This window comes from Phyllobates terribilis, unplaced genomic scaffold, assembly GCF_046119375.1.
Source record: "Phyllobates terribilis strain yellow unplaced genomic scaffold, ASM4611937v1 Scaffold_4__5_contigs__length_816908805, whole genome shotgun sequence".
NCBI lineage: Eukaryota > Metazoa > Chordata > Amphibia > Anura > Dendrobatidae > Phyllobates > Phyllobates terribilis.
The window spans coordinates 138,264,680-138,282,603 of NW_027362764.1; the positions used below are offsets into that span (position 1 = coordinate 138,264,680).

A 17,924-nucleotide genomic window follows, 5' to 3' on the forward strand; every position below is an offset into this window, starting at 1 on the left:
TGGTAAAACAACAAACCTGCCAAGAGAGGGCGGCCCATCAAAACTCTCAGCCCAGGCAAGGAGGACATTAATCAGAGTGGTAGCACACAGACCAAATGTAACCCTGAAGGAGCTGCAGAGGTCCAAGCAAAGACTGGAGTATCTGTCCATACAACCACAATAAGCTATGCACTCCATAGAGGTGGCCTTTATGCAGAGTGGGCAGAAAAAAGGCTTTACTTCCACACAAAAATGTTATGGCTTATTTTGTTTGCCAGTTGTGACTGCTACTTATAAAGCAGCCAATAGCTATGCCCAGAGAAGTTATTTTCCACCATCTAAATGTCCCTTATTATACTGTGAGGTCTCCCAAACCCCACAGTATAACAAACATAAGAAGTAAAAATAAAAAAAAATCCTTATACTCACCTCACCGATCATCTCTCTGGACACTCCACTCCTCACCATCACTCGTTCGGTCCTTGTCTCATCTTCTTATCACCACCATGAGTGCTAAATCCCGAGGATGAGGCTTTGTGCAAGTGCATTTAAGGAGATGACGTCATGGGCCTTATCGGAGCCGGAAGTCCTGACCTAGCATGAGAGGGATTCAGCGCTTGCGGCGGTGATAAGAATATGCACCAAGGACCGAACGTGTGACATTGATGGGTCAGAGAGATGAGCGATAAGGTGTGTATAAATATATTTTTTTTATTTTAAAGCGTAACGGTCGTTTTAAATTTTATTTCATAAATCAATAGTACATGTGAAAATAAGCAACTTTGTAATATATCTTATCAGTAAAATTAGCTGTTTTCTCTGCTAAAATTGATCAGTCAATCAAAATTCTCAATTCTGAGGTAAAATCAGAATTCAGTGAAGACAGACTTTCCCATTACTGAGATAGGAGATGACAACTGTTACTGATAAGATTCTATGTACATTGGAGGAGGAGGAGGGAGAAGCTCTGTCTCTAGCTCCTTCCTCCAGCCTTCTACATCACAACTCTTGTATCCTCCTGTATCCTGTATCAATAGCAACTGCCATCTCCTATCTCGGTAATTGGAAAATCTGTCTTCACCGAATACAGATTTTACCTTAGAATTGAGAATTTTGATAATAAAAGATACATTTTGGCAGAGAAAAAGGTAATTTTACTGATAAGCTATATTACAAAGTTGCTTATTTTAATGTGTTCTATTGATTTATGAAATAAAAGTAAAAATGAAAAATGACGGTTACACTTTAACCTTTTGATGGCACTTTACGATTCAGCTGAATCCACACACAAGTGAATTTCAAAAAATCCCCATTTAGGCAAATGCAAATTTTTGTAATATTCAAGTAGAATTCAATTGAATATATTTGCTTATCTCTACTTGCTATCTCTTTACCTCTTCTGTTTCCTCCTCATTATCTTCTTCCTCTCCATTATCAGATATAGAAAATTTTCCATTGGACAAGTTAGAATATAGTCTCTGCACTAGAGGTGGTTTGTTCTGTTTTGCTTCCTCATTTTGTCCAGTTTCTGCCTCTTCTGCCGCTTTTATAGTCTGAAAGTAAAGCAAGTTGTGGGAATGAGATTATTTTGTTGCAAAGTCCTTCTCTACATCATGAGTTGACCCATGAATATAATGGGAAGCTACTGTGCAAAAGTTTTAAACAAGTGTGGAAAAGATGCTGCAAAGTAAAAAATAGTTTCCAAGACAAAAATGTTAATAGTTTAGTTTTATCAATCAACAAAATGCGAAATGAATGAACAAAAGAGAAAAGCCTGCATTACTGTATATATATTTCTTAGTGTGAATAAAATTAGTAATCTCATAATTTTTATACTTGACACTGGAGCTATTTTAAACTGTAATTTTCTGTTGTTTTAAGAAGGAAGAGTTTAAAGTAAAGTAAAGTAAATGTCCATTTAGTGAAACAAAGGAACTTAAAGTCTACAAAAGCCACAGTGGTCAATGTGAAAACAACATTGCCAAAAACTTTTAAAAAATACATTTAACACAAAAACCTGATAGGTCATTTTCTGCTGACATATTCCCCTTAAATTAGGTTAAATAACGAAATGCAAATGATTCTTATTACTTTATTACGGATTGTTTCATACAGCAAATCAGATTACTTTGGAAAAAGATAATTTATCATAATAAAACATTAAAAAATCATTGTCTCCATCTATCCATTTCTGGCTAATATGTTAGTTAGGAGCATGCACAATTGATCAAAGATCAAAGGGTGGGGACTTATTATGTTATGTGATAAGTGATAATAAACTGTGGGTTTATATCTTTAATTAGTACTTTAGATTCAATGTATTAGATAAGTGATTCCCAACTGGTGATACTGATACTGAATTTTAAAGTTCAGCTGCCATTTCTAGGAAAGTGATTAGTCATTAGTGCTCCTATATAATTTCCTAGAACAGATGTGAAACATTCTGAGGTCAGCTAAGACTGTGTTGAACACCTTTCTAGCACTTTAATCAAAACACAGCCTTAGAAATATCAACGTGACCTCAACCTACCCGGTTAAGGAAAAACAGATGGTAACCGGTATTTATTTAGCAACATTCTGCATTAATAGACTGTTTTAGCTACTTATATTGTTAAATCTGTCCAAAAATGATCCATTTTTGGATGTAGTTGCCTGCCTCCCTGGTGTTTCTACACAGACAATGCAAACGGAAGAAGCCATGGCTTTACACGGGTTGGTTTAAAAATTATCCTTGTTTGGGGAGTGTCAACTGCGTTGTTCTTTTCTCAGTGAAGACGCAATAGCTTTTTACCAAGCCATCTAAAAATTATCCCTTTATTTAGGGAGTAGGAACAGGTTAGCTGATTTCTCAACTAGGAGTGAAAAAAGTAGTTTTTCCTCCTCTCATCTATTTTAGTGCCTGTGAGAGTCCATTCCGATAGGCAGCTCTAGACCATGTGATATGATAACTAGTGTTGAGCGAGTATGTTCTGTTCCGAGTATGCTCGGGCGAGCACCGAGTAGTTACAGCTGCTCGGTGATATGTTTGAATCGCTCCCATGTGCATGATTTGCAACTGTTTGACAGCTTTATTACATGTGAGGAATGTGTAAGAAATAGACATTCCTCACATGTATTAAAACTGTCAAACAGTCACAAATCATGTACACGGGAGCGATTCAAACATATCACCGAGCAGCTGTAAATACTCGGAGCTCGGCCCGAGCATACTCGGCAAAAGGGTTAACAGAACAAACTCGCTCATCGCTAATGATAACTGATTGGCATTATGATGCCATGCCTCATGCCATGTGTGCCCGCGCTCTCTTCAACAATGTGCAAAATAGCGCTAGGTGTTTTTTTTTGCGCTCCATGCGAATCGAATTGCAAATTATTTGAATTTACTGAAATTTGCAAATCTCAGGATGATTTGATTATCTCTAGCATGTATGTATGATTGTATGTACTGGCTATTTATGTGCTTGTGGTCTATGTTCACTCCGTGTTCACTTTGCCAAAAAACAGATCTTGCCATATACAGTATGTTCTGGAAAGCGGTTTTCTTCTATTGAGCCCAAACCTTTGTTTAGGTAGATAAAATCTAAGGAAAAAATGCTACAACTACTGCTGCTATAAAATTGTATGTAAATGGTATGATAGACCAAAAATATGTTAACTATTTTTATTGTCATATCGTGAACATACCTGGGCTGTTGCAAGTGAATAATATATTCCCCTTCTTTCCATTAGTTCTGAATGTGTCCCTTGTTCAGCGACAGTTCCATTCTCCACCACCACAATCAAATCTGCTGTCCACACAGTGCTGAGACGGTGAGCAATAACAATTGTAGTACGTCCTTCAATGGCCTGAAAACAGGTATAATATCCTTATCAGATAATAAACATTAAACTGCTGTAATATAACTGCAAAAAAAGTTCAAGATCATGTGAACTTTGGTTATTTTAGCTGATAACACATGAACATTTACCTTGTCTAGAGCAGCTTGTACAACAGACTCACTAGCAGTATCCAGAGCAGAGGTGGCCTCGTCCAGCAGAAGTATCTTAGGATTTCGTACCAAAGCTCTGGCGATTGCTATTCTTTGTTTTTGGCCACCACTCAACTGAGCTCCTCTTTCCCCAACAAGAGTTTCAAATTTCTAAAAGAACAGAAAATCATGGAAAGTATAAGTAGACCTTTTACCTCAACCTCACCTTATTAATCAAGTATTTAAAGCACCACTCAATCGTGTTTTTTTTATTTTACCACTGGAGTGGAGTCACTAATCTAAGTTCCCAGCCCCTAATATTATACTCACCAGCCACCATCTTCATCTGTTATCAGTGCCGCTCCGATCGTCTTCTGCAGGTTGTGACCTGCCCGATTGCTCCAGTGTTTGCTGGATAATCTGGAAGTCACAACTCAATATAAGTATATAAGAGCCAGAAAGAGGCCAGACTGAGGCTCTTATAGACTTGCATTGAGAGCTTGTGATCAATAGCTCTCACTTCTAGTCAGTGAGACGTTGCGGTCACAAGATGCGGATCAGGACCGGAGCGCTACTGGGAAGAGCTGAAGATGGCAGCTGGTGAGTATAATACAAAGGGCAGGGAACTTACATTAGTAGCACCACTTCAGCAGTGAAATAAAAAAATAAAACACTGGAGTGGTGCTTTAAAATCAGACTAACCTAGAGCTTATAAATTGTAGTACTCTACACTGTTCACGTCTGCTGCATTGTAGAGATTCAAAGTAACATGGACTGACCAATATTTTTGAATCAGACACAGAAAAGCTTATCCTTATTCCAAGAATCTTAGATTTGGCACAGGACTTTTATTACAAAGCCCCTATCCAGTGTATCATCTGCCGGGTAGCACGGTCTTATGTTGAACTTCTGAACTTTATTTTTAGCGAGCAGCAGAGACATTTAGCAATCTATGCTGCTATATCTCAGAAATGTCATATTACAATTTTTGGTCTCCTGGTAATTCCTGGCACATAGTTTTGAGATACATTTGGAGATGCACATTAAAGGACTTTTCTTTTTATAAACTGCATTTTTTTGGTTAGAAAGATTATCAAGAAATATGCTGATCCCAGATTATCCCACTGATGGTAGCACCAGAAATCTTCTGTGAGAGGAATTGCGGCAGCAAGTGTTCATTTTCCCCTGCAGTGCCTCCACAGTAGAAATAAAGCAAGAAAATGTTCCTTTGATGCATAGACATGCCAGGTCCTATAGAGAGAGTGACACTTCAGTAGCTCAATCTCTGCTCATAAGGGGTTGTTCCAATTTAGCAAGGTATGGACTATGAACAGTATACACTCCCTGACAGAAGTTATGTCGCTTATCCATGTTATGTAAATAAAAGTTTATAACTTGACGTTAAATTCATCCATTGGTTTTATAAATTACTCTTTTGAAAGGTGAAACCCTCCCAAATTTGGTTTAGGTTAAGAAAATAAATTGGCATCAATGCTGAAATATTGATCATTTAATGAACACAGAATGGTCTGATTTTGGCAAGACAAAAGTTTTGTCGCCCACAGAAAGTAATGTGATATTCAAACAAATAATTATCTTAAAATACAAATATAAGTTGCATAACATTGGTGAAGGAAGATGTGGTGCTATTAGAGTCATATTTAATATTTTGTGTGACTTCCATGAGCTTGAAGGACTGCATCCATGCGGTTCAACAATGATTCATACAATTTATTAATGAAGTCATCAGGAATAGCAAACAATGCAGTCTTACATGCCTCCCAGAGTTCATCTAGATTCTTTGATTTTGTCTTCCAAGCTTCCTCTTTCATCCTACCCCAAACATGCTCAATGATGTTCATGTCTGGTGACTGGGCTGGCCAGTCCTTGAGCACCTTGATCTTTTTTGCCTGGAGGTTGTAGAGATGGATGTATGGGCTGGAGCACCATCCTGCTGCAGAATTTGACCCCTTCTATGATTTGAAATGTAATAGGTAACTAATACTTCTTGATATTTTAGGCTATTTATATTGCCTTCCACCTTGCAAATGTTTCGCACACCCCCATACTGAATGTAACCCCAGACCATGATCTTTCGACCACCAAATTTAACTGTTTTCTGGGTTTATTTTTGATCCATACGGGCTGCAGTAGATCTCCTGCAGTTTTTGATGCAGCTGTGGTGTAATTCTACTGAAGATTCATCAGAGAAATCCACCTTCTGCCACTTTTCCAGCGTCCATCTGTTTAGCAGGCTGTGGGACTTTGCAAATGCTTTTTATTTGCCTTTTGTTTATTGCTGGCTTCTGAGCACTGATTCGACCATGGAGGCCATTTCGAGACAGAATCCTACAAACTGTTCTAGTTGACACAGGGACTTGAGGTGACCAGGCCTGTTGGAGCTCTGCTGCAGTGGAAGAGGGGCTTGCTTTGGATTTTCTAACCAACAAACGTTCCTCCTGAGCAGTTGTCTTGCGGGGTCTGCCGGACCTGGGCTTGTCAAACACATCTATAGTCTCTTCAAATCTTTTTTTAATTATTTGTACTTGAAGCTGAGACACATTAAAGGTGCCAGCCACCTATGCAGTGGATCTGGTCTTCAGCCTCTTGATAATCAAGGCTTCGGTCGCAGGGTGGATTTTTGACATGTTGTCAGAGCTCAAGTTGCAGTTCAAGTGAAGGTCTGGGGTGCTGGGTTTCTTTTTATACACACCCACTAATTAACCAATCATTTACTGAGCACTGGTGAGGATGGAAACTAGGATTGGGTGCATTATATGACCAGGCGACAAAACTTTTGTCTTGCCAAAATCTGACCATTCTGTGTCCATTAAATGATCAATATTTCAGCATTGATGCCAATTTATTTTCTTAACCTATAACAAATTTGGGAGGGTTTCAGCTTTCAAAAGAGTAATTTATAAAACCAATGGATGAATTTAACGTCAGGTTATAAGATATATAACATGGATAAGCGACATAACTTCTGTCAGGGAGTGTATTGCTTGCTTATATCCGACAGTCCTATTAACACTGGAAACCTAGATAGACCAGAATTATGGGCTCTCCCATCCATCAAGACAACCTATATATAGTTAGGAGCGTTAGCCAAAAATGTATTTCAAACATATAAATTCTTTATTTATACAAAATATAGAATTTAACACACAATAAAAATTATTTTGTAAAAGGAGAATGTCAGACTTAGGCTCAAACCATACAAGTAAACCCCAAATACAGCTTCAAACAGGCAAAAAACATTTTTATATATAAATAATCAAAAATCCTTGTGTTTTTGTCCAAAATATGATTAGATACAAAATATTTTAGTGGAAAATATTCCTACTTTATACTATTTAAACCAAAGGATGTTGATGCTTACACAATTAACCAAAGTTGGTAATAAAATCATATTGTATAAGCAATGATGGTAAAATTATGCAGCCTAAAAATCAGATAGTAATACTATAATTAAATAATATTCTGTTGGATCCATGATTTGCAAAAATCACATAAATGCATAAAAAATTCCCAGAAAAGGCACATAGGCATATCAAAGGATGAAAGGATCACTTAATATACAAATCATACATTCCTCTCGGAAGAAGCGGAACGTGAAAGGCGCATCAGGAGTTCTGTGGCCACCATACAGGTTCTACTATTCATTTACCTATAACTTATTGCACTATTGTTGATTTGTATATTAATTGATCCTTTGATCCTTTGATATGCCTATATGCCTGTTCTGGGCATTTTTGATGCACTTATGTGATTTTTGCAAATCATGGATCCTATAGAATATTATTTAATTATAGTACTACTATCTGATTTTTAGCCTGCACAAATTTGCCATCTTTGTTTATACTATATGATTTTGTTACCAACTTGGGTTAATTGTGTAATCATCATCCTTTGGCTTAAATAGAATAAAGTAGGAATATTTTCCACTAAAATATTTTGTATCTAGTCATATTTGACCAAAAACCCAAGGATTTTTGATTATTTGTATATAAAAATGTTATTTGCTGTTTGAAGATATATGTGGGGTTTACCTGTATGGCTTGAACCTAAGTTTGACATTCCCATTTTACAAAATATTTTTTATTGTGTGTTAAATTTTATATTTTGTATAAATAAAAATTTATATGTTTTAAATAAATTTTTGGCTAATGCTCCTAACTATATATAGGTTGTCCTATTAATACTGGATTGATGGTGCAGCTTGCACAATCATCGCTCCATTCAAATGAGGCAATTCAGAGCCCCAGTATAGGGATTGATGGAGTACCCAGTGCTCAGACTGCCTGCAATCAGCAAGTTATCATCTATTCTGTGGATGGATAATAATTACTGAGTAGGGTCATCCTTGCAGATGTCTCCAACAGAGGAACCATTTGGGTTTGACATTATTTATTGTCATTTTGTTGTGGGTCTCGGGACTGATTTCATTTCAGTTTGTGAATTATTTAAATTGCTGTGATAATTTGTATTACAACCCCTGGCAAAAATTATTGAATCACCGGGCTTGGAGGATGTTCATTCAGTTGTTTAATGTTGTTGAAAAAAAGAGGATCACAGACATGGCACAAAACTAAAGTCATTTCAAATGGCAACTTTAGGGCTTTAAGAAACACTAAAAGAAATCAGGATAAAAAATGTGGTACTCAGTAATGGTAATTTTTTTCAGACCAAGCAGAGGGAAAAAATTATGGAATCACTCAATTCTGAGGAAAAAATTATGAAATCATGAAAAAAACACGCAAAAGAACACTCCAATACATCACTAGTATTTTGTTGTACCACCTCTTGCTTTAATAACAGCTTGTTGTCTCTGAGGCATGGACTTAATGAGTGACAAACAGTACTGGCTCCAAACTGGCTCCAACTTTCTCTGATTGCTGTTGCCAGATCAGCGTTGCAGGTTGGAGCTTTGTCATGGACCATTTTCTTCAACTTCCACCAAAGATTTTCAATTGAATTGAGATCCGGACTATTTGCAGGCCATGACATTAACCTTATTATCATCTTGAAAAATTATGTCATCACCCCCAAACATCCTTTCAATTGATGGGATAAGAAAACTGTCCATAATATCAATGTAAACTTAAGCATTTATTGAAGATGTAATGACAGCCATCTCCCCAGTGTCTTTACCTGACATGCTGCCCCATATCATTAATGACTGTGGAAATTTGCATGTTATCTTCATGCAGTCATCTTTATAAATCTCATTGGACCTGCACCAAACAAAAGTTCCAGCATCATCACCTTGACCAATGCAGATTCGCGATTCATCACTGAATATGACTTTCATCCAGTCATCCACTGTCCACGATTGCTTTTCCTTAACCCATTGTAACCTTGTTTTTTTCTGTTTAGGTGTTAATGATTGCTTATGTTTAGCTTTTCTGTATGTAAATCCCATTTCCTTTAGGCAGTTTCTTATAGTTCGGTCACAGACATTGACTCCAGTCTCCTCCCATTAGTTCCTCATTTGTTTTGTTGTGCATTTCCTGTTTTGGAAACATATTGCTTTAAGTTTCCGGTCTTGACACTTTGATGTCTTCCTTGGTCTACCAGTATGTTTGCCTTTAACAACCTTCACAGGTTGTTTGTAAATGGTTCAGATTTTAGACAAAGCTGACTGTGAACAACCAACATCTTTTGCAACATTGCCTGATGATTTACCTTCTTTTAAGAGTTTGCTAATCCTCTCCTTTGTTTCAATTGACATCTCTCGTGTTGGAGCCATGATTCATGTCAGTCCACTTGGTGCAACAACTCTCCAAGGTGTGATCACTCCTTTTTAGATGCAGACTAACGAGCAGATCTAATTTGATGCAGGTGTTAGTTTTGGAAATGAAAATTTACAGGGTGATTCCATAATTTTTTCCTCAGAATTGAGTGATTCCGTAATTTTTTCCCTCTGCTTGGTCTGAAAAAAATTACCCTTACTGAGTACCACATTTTTTATCCTGATTTCTGTTAGTGTTTCTTAAAGCCCTAAAGTTGCCATTTGAAATGACTTTAGTTTTGTGCCATGTCTGTGATCTGCTTTTTTTCAACAACATTAAACAACTGAATGAACATCCTTCGAGCACGGTGATTCCATAATTTTTGTCAGGGGTTGTATATCTTATTTTAAGAGAAACCCATTTAAAATGGAAAATAGAAAAAACATTTTCTGAAATATAAAGGACACATGTTGGAAGTTGGAAGCTGGCGATCTTGACTTTTTGTCATTAAATACTTAAAATGGTGAATTCTAACAGAAATCTATGAGCAGCAACCCACAAACTGCATATACTTACATCGGGCAGTGCCGTAATGAAGTCATAGGCATTGGCTTCCTTAGCGGCTCTCTCTATTTCTTCATCTGTCACATCTAGTCTGCCATATTTTATATTGTTTTTAATGGTTGTTGCAAACAGGACGGGCTCCTGGCTGACCACACCAATCATTTCTCTGTAGTGTCTAACATTCAAGGATCTTATATCTTGGCCATCAACCATTATCTGAAAAAAATACATCGAAATAACTCAAGCCTAAATAAATAAAAAAAAAATCAAATACCTGAAGAAAAGTATAAAAGTGTATTTACCATTCCTTCTTGTGGATCATACATTCTCTGTAGGAGCTGCACCGTGGTGCTTTTACCGCATCCACTTTGCCCAACCAATGCCACCGTCTGCCCAGGTTTAACTTTAATATTAAATCCTTTTAAAACCTTCATTTGAACAGAAAATAGTCTATTGTGTATTTTCACAAATACAAGGTCACACAAAACACACAAGAACATAATGGAGTAAAAGAGCATCTAGTAAAAGAATTGAATGGGATTTACCTGAACCTTTGGTCTTGAAGGATAACAAAAATGCACATTTTTAAATTCAACATTTCCTTTGATATTATCAGGCTTATACCCCTCGGTTGAAAAACTGTTAATTGCAGATGCCTGTGGTTGTAGTAAAGAAAATATACAGACACAAATTAGCAGAATTTATAATTGTAAAAAAAAGCTATTGCCAATACAAAAGTATTTGGTGAAGTATGAAAAGTCATGAATCACCTCCTAAACTACTGTCAAAGTTTTCCAGGGTTGTATAAATAAATTGACTGCTACGTAAATGAATATATAGATATATTTCTAATATCCCTTTGTCCCAATTCTTCACCATTTCAAAGTTATTAGTTTACTGTTCCTTTTTCTGCTCCCAGTTGGAAAACAAGTCACACAGTCTGAACTTCAGAATGAAAAATTACAGCAGCTATTAGTCATTTACAGGACCATTTACAGTTTCCTATGTTACAGGATTGCAGTGTATCGGTTATCCAATTTTTTTAACACGCTCATACACTTGAATGGGTGAGTCTCATCCGATTTATGGAAGAAACTGGAGTATGCTGTGATTTTTTTCATGCGCACATTCGGTCAGTGAAAAAAATTACTCATATGCACTGCCCCATTGATTAACATTGGTCCGGGTGCTTCCGTTTTTTTTTTCACGGGGAGCACTCAAACAGAAAATACGATTGTGTTAATGAGCTCTATAGGAGAGAGAAAGAGAGAGGCCCCTGCTGACCATAAGAGATTACACTTTACATAAGAAAGAAATGAAGGCCATGTTCACACATTGAGTATTTGGTCAGTATTTTACATCAGTATTTGTAAGCCAAAACCAGGAGTGGGTGATAAATACAGAAGTGGTGACGTGTTTCTATTATATTTTTCTTCTGATTGTTCCACTCCTGATTTTGGCTTACAAATACTGAGATAAAATACTGACCAAACACTGATAGTGTGACAGTGGCCTTACCAAGTGACTCTGGAGAGAGAAAATGACTGCCGTGCAAACTGTACTCCACTGGGAACCCCTGATCTGTGATGGTTGAGGTACTGAACACCACTGTACAAGGTATGATAATCTGCTCCATGTCAGAGCTGCAGGGCATTATGGATAGTGTTGAGCCACCCCCGTAGTGTTCGAGTTCGGTTCGGTTCGTCGAACACCCGTGTGTTCGCCGAACTGTTCGTCGAACTGTTCGTCGAACACCTTCGAACACCGTTAAAACCAATGGCAGGCAAACAAAAACACATAGAAACACATAGAAAACACCTTCAAAGGTGTCCAAAAGCTGACAAACTGCTCAGAAGACACAACTAACACATGGAAAAGTGACAAGTACATATAGTCATGCGAAAAGAAAAGAGGTGGAGGAGTAAAAGGAGGGGGAGACACAGATATAGGCATGTCATGCCCTTCTAAAATCCAAAAAGTGAGAAGCCGACACGTTCAGTCCGCTCCTGCCCGTGCCACCTCCGTGTCGCCGGGTTTGTGCCAGAGCCGCGGTGAACCCTGACGGCCAGCCCCCCTCTCCCAATACTGGTGCCTGTCCGCTGGTGGGTCGAGCGAGCCCCCCTGTGGTGGAGGCAGCTCTAAGCTTTTTAATTTAAATTGTCTCTCTAATTTGAATGAATACACTTTAAATCCATTTACAAGGATCTATTGGAGGGCAAGTCTCATGCCAGCAGCCGCGTAATTCCAGCTCCAGTAGCGTCCACTAAAGCTGCTGCAGTTAAAAAGCTTTTATAAGGATCGAGCTCGGCTGTCCACCGCAAGGCATCCTACTGCCAGTCCCAGCCCCTATGCCTTGGGGTGCCTCCTGATGCTCTTCACTGAGTATCCCGTGGTCCCGAAGCATTTCCTTTGAAAAAATTAAGTGTCCAAACTACAGGTGGTGTAGCTTGCTTAACAGCCGGGATAATCCGCTGACTAGCAGACACTGCTACTAGGCACAAAGTATTTCCTGGGCTAGATGCAGTTAAAAATTTGTAATTAGATACTCTCGTTGGATGCTGAGAAAGCATTCCATAGAGTCTCCTGGCACGCCATATATGATTCTCTTAAAAAGCTTGGGGTAGGGGTCTAGGGGACCCTTTTATAGCCAAAATCACGGCCCTGTATCGCAATACGTCACCTAGGCTGAAGATAAATGGAACTGTAGCACCCTGAGGGCTCGGTTGCTACAGAGGTATTGCACCTCACCCAGAGGTGTGATATCTCACTCTCAGGTAAGGATGTAGTGTGGATCAGGACCCGACACCTGCATGCATTACACCACATTGCCGTGGGGCAGGGCGACCAATATGCCCCTGAGATGGGCACGACAGTCCCTGTCCCTGGCTGGAGTGGGGGGAGGGAACACTGAGGAAGGGGAACCCTGTAGTGCAGGAGCAGGGAGGAAGCAGTTCCTGGGTGCATTGAGAAGGGAGTATAAAAGGTGGGCACCATCTTAGTTCAGTGCAGAGAAGTCTGAGCAGAAGTGGCAGGGAGCAGGGCCTAGTAACAGAGGCCCAGGCCTGGAAGAGGGAGAAGGAAGGAAGAGGAGCGGAGAAGGCTCCAGGAACGAGGAACGAAGGGATCCCAGGGGTGCGGACGGGCGAGTCGCCACCGAACGCCCGAATCCACCTGCGTGGAGGTGTCAGGCCAAAGGGGGAGACCGGTCCCCGAAACTAGTGGAGGCAGGAAACGACCCTCAGCTAGAAACAGGAGGCTGTGACATTTTATGTGGCGCAGCCCCTCGCTACACCCGCTAGGAAGGCACCACATAGGGTCAGGGAAACTGGCGCCAAGTTTACCAAGAGGAGGCCCGAGGCAGCCGGACAGAAGGGTTGGTAAGAAAGGCCAGACAAAGGACACACAAAGGGGGTCCTGTGAAGCGCTCCAAAGTTATCTGGGAGTTGTCTGAGCCCCTCACCTGGTGAGCACAGTACGACGTGGGCAGCCGTTACCTGCAGAAGTGGTCTGGATAATAAGAACTGTGAGTAAAGGCCCTGGACTGCATCACTGACTCCGTGTCGTTACTGCTGCTGCCCTGCACCATCACCCCCATCCTCCGCATACACTGCCCTGAGGCTATACTCCTCCCGTGGGGAGTTATGCTACGCTCTGCTGCACCCACAACACCAGCCTCAGCGGTCTGCCCTGGAGCGGCGGTTCACTCTGACCGCAATCCACGGGTGCCGTAGTCGGACATTTAAACATCAAAACCACATAAATAGTTCCGCCACTGGTTTGACCGCCCTGAGCCACGGAACCGGGTCGCCGCCACGGAGACTACAACCACCAGCATCCACCAAAAAGGGTCCGGCTCCGGGTGTCCCAAGGCCCAGGGGGCGCGTCAGAACATTTTCATCACCTTTCACAATCACCAATGGGACAAGGCAGGGATGTTCTCTGTCCCCTCTCTTATACATCCTAGTGACGGAGCACCTGCTCTCATCAATTCGCCATAACCCCAATATTAGGTGGATTGAGGTGGGAGGCACCGAGTACAAGTGCTCTCTATTTGCTGATGATGTCCTAGTATATATCACTCAATCACATATATCCATCCATGCTGTTATGGCTGAAATAGATCACTTTGTTACATGGTCAAATTTTAAAATCAATGCAGCGAAGTCTGAGGCCCTCGATGTCTCCCTCCCCAAATCCATATAGGATTCCATCCAGTCCAACTTTCCCTTTGCCTGGCCCTCACAGGGTATCAAATACTTAGGAATTCCTATTCATAGAGACCTCTCCCATCTATGTTATCTTAATTTTGGGCCCTTTATTGAACAACTCCATACAGACCACGGTTGGCAAGTTAGAACTGTAAGATTCACTACGTGAACCACTGGTGTTTTGTGGAAAAGCACATGTACACTGTGTTCCAAATTATTATGCAAAAAGTGTTTAGGAGTGATAAGGGAAGAATTTGTTTGTTTGTCAGTTAAACTCATTGATGGTGATGTGTGTCAGGGCTCTTTATATCACTGTAAGCAATTGCAGACACCTGTGCTAATTAGTTTGGCAGGTGTGTCCAATGAAAGGCAAGACTACTTAAGAAGGCTGTCTCACATTATTAAGCAGCCTACATTTTCTGCCAAAATGGGAAAGAAAAAGGATGTGTCGGCTGCTGAGAAGCAACAAATTGTGGAGTGTTTAGGTCAAGGCATGACTACAATCAACATTGTGCGATGATCAGGATGAAGTGTCTTGGCAATCAAGAAGTATGTAGCTGATTCACAATACACACGTGTGCGTGCTGATAAGGGCAAATTGAGGACTCTTTCCTACAGGCAATTACATCAGGTTGAAAGAGCAGCGGCAAAAAAGCCTTGTCATAGCAGAAGACAAGTTTTTGAAGCTGCTGGTGCCTCCAACGTCCCCCGAACAACAAGATGCAGGGTCCTTCAGAGGTTTGCAGCTGTGCATACGCCATCCTGTCGACCTCCTCTATCCACTTCACACAAGCAGAAACGGCTCCAGTGGGCCAAACATTACATGAAGACTGATTTCAAAACTGTTTTGTTCACGGATGAGTGCCGTGCAGCGCTCGATGGTCCAGATGGATGGAGTGGAGGATGTCTGGTTGATGGACACCCCACGCAAACACGGCTACAGCGCCAACAAGGAGGAGGTGGAGCAATGTTTTGGGCTGGAATCATGGGGAGAGAGATTGTCGGCCCCTTTAGGATCCCTGAAGGCGCTAAAGATGAACTCCATAATGTATGTGGATTTTCTCAAACAGCACTTCCTGCCATGGTTCAAGAAGAAGAACCGTGTATTTCACAGCAAGATCATTTTTTTGCATGATAATGCACCATCTCATGCTGCACATAAAACATCTGCATCTCTGGCTGATATGGGCATAAAAGGGGACAAACTTATGGTGTGACCCCCATGCTCCCCTTACCTCTACCCCATTCAGAACCTTTGGAGCATCATTAAAAGGAGTGTCTATGATGGCGGGAGGCAGTTCACATCTAAGCAACAGCTCTGGGAGGGTATTCTGTCCTCATGCAAAACAATTGAAGCAGAAACCATCCAAAACCTGACAAATTCAATGGACGAGAGAGTTCAGAAGCTCCTTTCGAACAAGGGGTCCTATGTGAAAATGTAACATCACCTAGAATAAAGTTTTGAGTTGAAAACTGTTTGATTTCAGTTTCTAACAACCTGCTAATGCTTATAATTTCAAAAATGGCCATTTCTTTGGTCTTTATTAAAATGAAAAGGTTGATCGAAAAGTTTGGGGGATCTAAGAGTGTGGCAACCCAGTAGTCATGATTACTTCGAATTCTGACAATATGAGGGTCATGCTGCAGGTAGTGCAGCAAGAAGGCACTTATGTGTCTTGCGCATCTCGGAGCCCCAAAATTATTTTCCGGGCTAGATGCAGCTAAAAATTATTATTAATTTTAAATCTGGTGAAGCTTTAGTATAGATGGCCTAAAAGGATCAGTGCTGCACACTGCTACAAAGCCCAAATTATTTTCCAGTCAAGATACAGATAAACATGATTAGTAATTTTAAATCTGGTGGAGCTTATTATAGATGGCCTAATAGAATCAGTGCTGCACACTGCTACAAAGCCCAAATTATTTTCCAGCCAAGATACAGATAAACATGATTAGTAATTTGAAAGCTTAAAACGGTTGGTAGGGTGATTTTAACCAATCATCAAGCTTTTACTCTCCCCAGGATGACACAGGGGTAGAAAAGTCGTTTCGGATCCATGATTTGTTCATCTTTATGAACGTGAGTCTGTCTACATTATCAGTGGAGAGCCGCGTGCGCTTATCTGTCAGCACACCACCAGCAGCGCTGAACACACGTTCAGACAGAACGCTGGCTGCGGGGCATGACAAGATCTCCAAGGCATAAGTGGCTAGCTCCGGCCATTTATCCAGATTGGAAGCCCAAAAATAGCAAGGGTCCAGTGACACAGTCATGGCTTCAATGTTTACTTGGAGATACTCCTGTACCATCGTCTCTAGGCGTTGACTATGTGTCAGACTTCTTGTCTCCTGTGGCCTTGCAAAGGATGGGCTAAAAAAGTGGTGAAATGATTCCGCAAAATTGATGTTACCAGCAGATACTGTGGTTCTGTTACGGTTTGAGTGCTGAACACTTGACGGTCCCACGGTTGGCAAGTTGGAACTGTGAGATTCACTACGTGCACCACTGGTATTTTGTGGAAAAGCACATGTAAGATTCTGCAACAGTCTCTGCTGATACTCCTGCATGCGTGCATCCCTTTCTATGGCAGGAATAATTTCTGCAAATTTACTTTTGTACCGGGGATCTAACAGTGTGGCAACCCAGTAGTCAGGATTATTTCTAATTCTCACAATTCGAGGGTCATGTTGCAGGTAGTGCAGCAAGAAGGCACTCATGTGTGTTGCGCATCCAGGAGCACCAAGTCCCTGTTGTGTTGGTGGCGAGGTAACAATCATGCTTCCTTCCTCTGTCCTCTCCCCCCAACCTCGCACAACAGAAATGTGATCAAGGTCTCCCTCATCTGATGAGTCTTCCATCAGTTCGTCCTCCACTTCTTCCTGGGTTCCTGCACCTTCCTCACTAGTTTGGCTGCTACCATGCGCCCTGGTAAAACCATCTCCCCCACCCTCACATGCCTGCCGCCTTGGTGCTGCCGACCGTCTGGACCTTGCAGATGTTAGCCCTTCCGCATACAACTCCGCCTCCTCTACTTCCTCCACCTCCTCTTGTGCCACCACCTGACTCCGAATTCTGTTTAACATGTGCTCCAGCATGTAAATCACCGGAATAGTCATGCTGATAATGGCATCGTCAGCACTAAACATCTTCGTCGCCATTTCAAAACTGTGCAGAAGGGTGCATAGGTCCCTGATCTGAGACCACTCCTCCAGCGTGATTTGCCCCACCTCTGGATCTCGTTGGCCCAGGCTATACGTCAGAACGTATTGCACCAGGGCTTGTCGGTGCTGCCACAGTCACTGCAACATGTGCAGAGTTGAATTCCACCGGGTAGGCACATCGCATTTTAGCCGGTGAAGTGGCAGGCCCAACGACTCCTGTAGAGATGTAAGTCGCTGAGCTGCGGGATGCAAACGGCGGAAGTGAGCACACAGCGACCGTGCCCTCTGCAGAAGGCCATCTAGTCTGG

At 41.0% G+C, this 17,924-nt stretch overlaps 1 protein-coding gene across 2 annotated transcripts in view; it reads right to left on the reverse strand.

Moving 5' to 3' along the window:
* Positions 1-17,924, reverse strand: part of LOC141265119 (ATP-binding cassette sub-family B member 5-like) — a 173,075-nt gene that overhangs the window by 33,077 nt on the left and 122,074 nt on the right. For both annotated transcript variants that reach the window (XM_073677788.1, XM_073677787.1), the window contains 6 exons: positions 10,792-10,902; positions 10,549-10,674; positions 10,259-10,462; positions 3,948-4,118; positions 3,664-3,825; positions 1,374-1,532 (listed from right to left, as the gene is read on the reverse strand). In XM_073677788.1, coding sequence (XP_073533889.1) covers positions 1,374-1,532; positions 3,664-3,825; positions 3,948-4,118; positions 10,259-10,462; positions 10,549-10,674; positions 10,792-10,902 — 933 coding nt within the window. The remainder of the gene's footprint in view (positions 1-1,373; positions 1,533-3,663; positions 3,826-3,947; positions 4,119-10,258; positions 10,463-10,548; positions 10,675-10,791; positions 10,903-17,924) is intronic.